General features: G+C 42.2%; 1 protein-coding gene across 1 annotated transcript; it reads left to right on the top strand.

Annotated features, from left to right (window-relative positions):
• LOC121656580 (60S ribosomal protein L19) lies at positions 1-2,230 on the top strand. The gene is made up of 6 exons (XM_042011648.1): positions 1-131; positions 490-596; positions 1,101-1,223; positions 1,311-1,431; positions 1,628-1,738; positions 2,037-2,230. The coding sequence occupies exons 1-6, from the start codon at positions 16-18 to the stop codon at positions 2,158-2,160; spliced, it is 702 nt and encodes a 233-aa protein (XP_041867582.1). The 5' UTR covers positions 1-15; the 3' UTR covers positions 2,161-2,230.

The raw sequence follows: 2,230 nt of genomic DNA, 5'->3' as shown, positions 1-2,230 counted from the left end.
AGAAAAAAACTAAATATGGCAAGTTTTACTACCGACTTGTTTCGTGATCACAGATGGACTCTCCTGAAAAATGGTACGTTCCAGTCCTTCTCTCAAACCTTCCTTTTCCCTACTGAAGTAGCAGCCATGAGGTAGGAGGACTGTTGATGGCTCAAGAAAAGTCACAATTCACCAGTTTTAATACAATCACCAAGATTTTATATTATTTATTAGGAAGCCCAAATTCATTCTTGATTATTTTCTACAATATCTTCACTGCTCCGAAGCCCAAATGCTACATTTTCGCGTGATTTTGAGTAACACGATGTAGCCGACAGGGAGGCCATGTTGGCAGTCCACCGGCTGACAGTTAGTTGGATATTAGCTAAGCGGCTAACATCCAAACAACTGTTGTCAAAGTGTTAATAGCATTTTGAGAAAACCTCACCAGCTGTCTGTCCATAATTTCAGCCATATTTATGGAAAAGGTGTTTATCTTGTGTCCTGCAGCATGCTCAGGCTCCAGAAGAGGCTTGCCTCCAGCGTCCTGCGCTGCGGAAAGAAAAAGGTCTGGCTGGACCCCAACGAGACCAATGAGATCGCGAACGCCAACTCCCGTAAGCATTGCACGAGCTTCTGCTTGATTCTTTTTAACACAATGATATATATATATATATATATATATATATATATATATGGTGGCTTTGTGTAACTGTAAAGGCTTCATCACTGTCATCCAAAAGCATGTGATTAAAGACCAGCAATATGCGGACTGCTAACGTCTGCATACAAGCAGAGCATACGTTTTATGCTCTGCTTGTAATTTCAATAAGTGATGGATTCAGAAATGCAGCACACTGTTATTTGTCATTGAAAACCTAGGCTGAGATGTCCTGGACCAAACCTGCATAAAAGCCTAGATCTTGATTTGTGTACTGGTATACCATTGATTTGACACTTAATCCTCGATATGCTGTAGAAGGAACTTTCTTTCTGTTGTCATATTCATACTAGTTGTTTGTCTTATCTATTCTTTGGTGTCTTCGTTCTTTGGCTGATTGAACCAAACAGTGGTATTTAATATGCTTAGTTTAATAACTCAACACTTTTTATGTTTTCAGGCCAGCAGATCCGTAAACTGGTAAAGGATGGTCTCATCATTCGCAAACCTGTTACGGTCCACTCCAGGGCCCGCTGCCGCAAGAACACACTTGCACGTCGCAAGGGAAGACACATGGGAGTCGGTATGCTGAGACTCGAGCTTGTGAAAGATGGGAGTTATACGCAAGAAACAGGTTGAATGACAAAATTAACCTGATCTGTGTATCTAGGTAAGAGAAAGGGTACAGCCAATGCCCGTATGCCAGAGAAACTGTCCTGGATGCGCCGCATGAGGATCCTGCGCCGGCTGCTGCGTCGCTACAGGGAGTCCAAGAAGATTGACAGGCACATGTAGGTTACTGATCAACTTTAAAGTTCAATATTTCACCACAGGGTTTATTTGTTCAAGTTCTTTCTGTAACTAAGCACAAATAACATAGGAATGAAGTTCAACTCTGTGAAATTCTTCCATTATCATCCATGGACTTGGTACCTTTAAATAGACATCACTTTATTATTAAATTTATTTTCCTCTCTGCTTCTTCAGGTACCACAGCCTCTACCTGAGAGCCAAGGGTAATGTGTTCAAGAATAAGCGCATCCTAATGGAGCACATCCACAAGCTGAAGGCTGACAAGGCCCGCAAGAAGCTCCTGGCGTAAGTATTCCTCTCCAAGTTTGTGAATCAGATTTTTTGTCTGGACGTATAGGACCTTCTTTCAGATCACATAATGTCAGTATTCTTAATATAAATTGTGCTGGCCAGTAGAAACATTTAGGGTTCCAGTCTGGCAGCAGTCACATTTACAAAGTTTCAGCTGCATAGTTGTGTTGGATGAGCTGTTTAAAAAGTTGGTATTAATATTTATGTGGATGTTCACACTTCAGGAACAGGCATGTTATCCATGATTCTCTGACGATGTGTGTACACAACCTTCTCTTTTCTTGTCATCCAGTGATCAGGCCGAGGCTCGTCGCACCAAGACAAAGGAGGCCCGCAAGCGCAGAGAGGAGCGTCTCCAGGCCAAGAAGGAGGAGGTCATCAAGAACTTGTCCAAAGAGGAGGAGACCAAGAAGTAATTTGGCTCTTTGTGTCCTGACTGACTGTGCCACCTGTCAAGTGCTGACAATAAAAGTGTACATAAACACA

This window comes from Melanotaenia boesemani, chromosome 2, assembly GCF_017639745.1.
Source record: "Melanotaenia boesemani isolate fMelBoe1 chromosome 2, fMelBoe1.pri, whole genome shotgun sequence".
In the NCBI taxonomy this organism is placed as follows: domain Eukaryota; kingdom Metazoa; phylum Chordata; class Actinopteri; order Atheriniformes; family Melanotaeniidae; genus Melanotaenia; species Melanotaenia boesemani.
The sequence above is the reverse complement of the archived record's forward strand: the minus strand, read 5'-3'. Positions and strand labels throughout refer to the sequence as shown.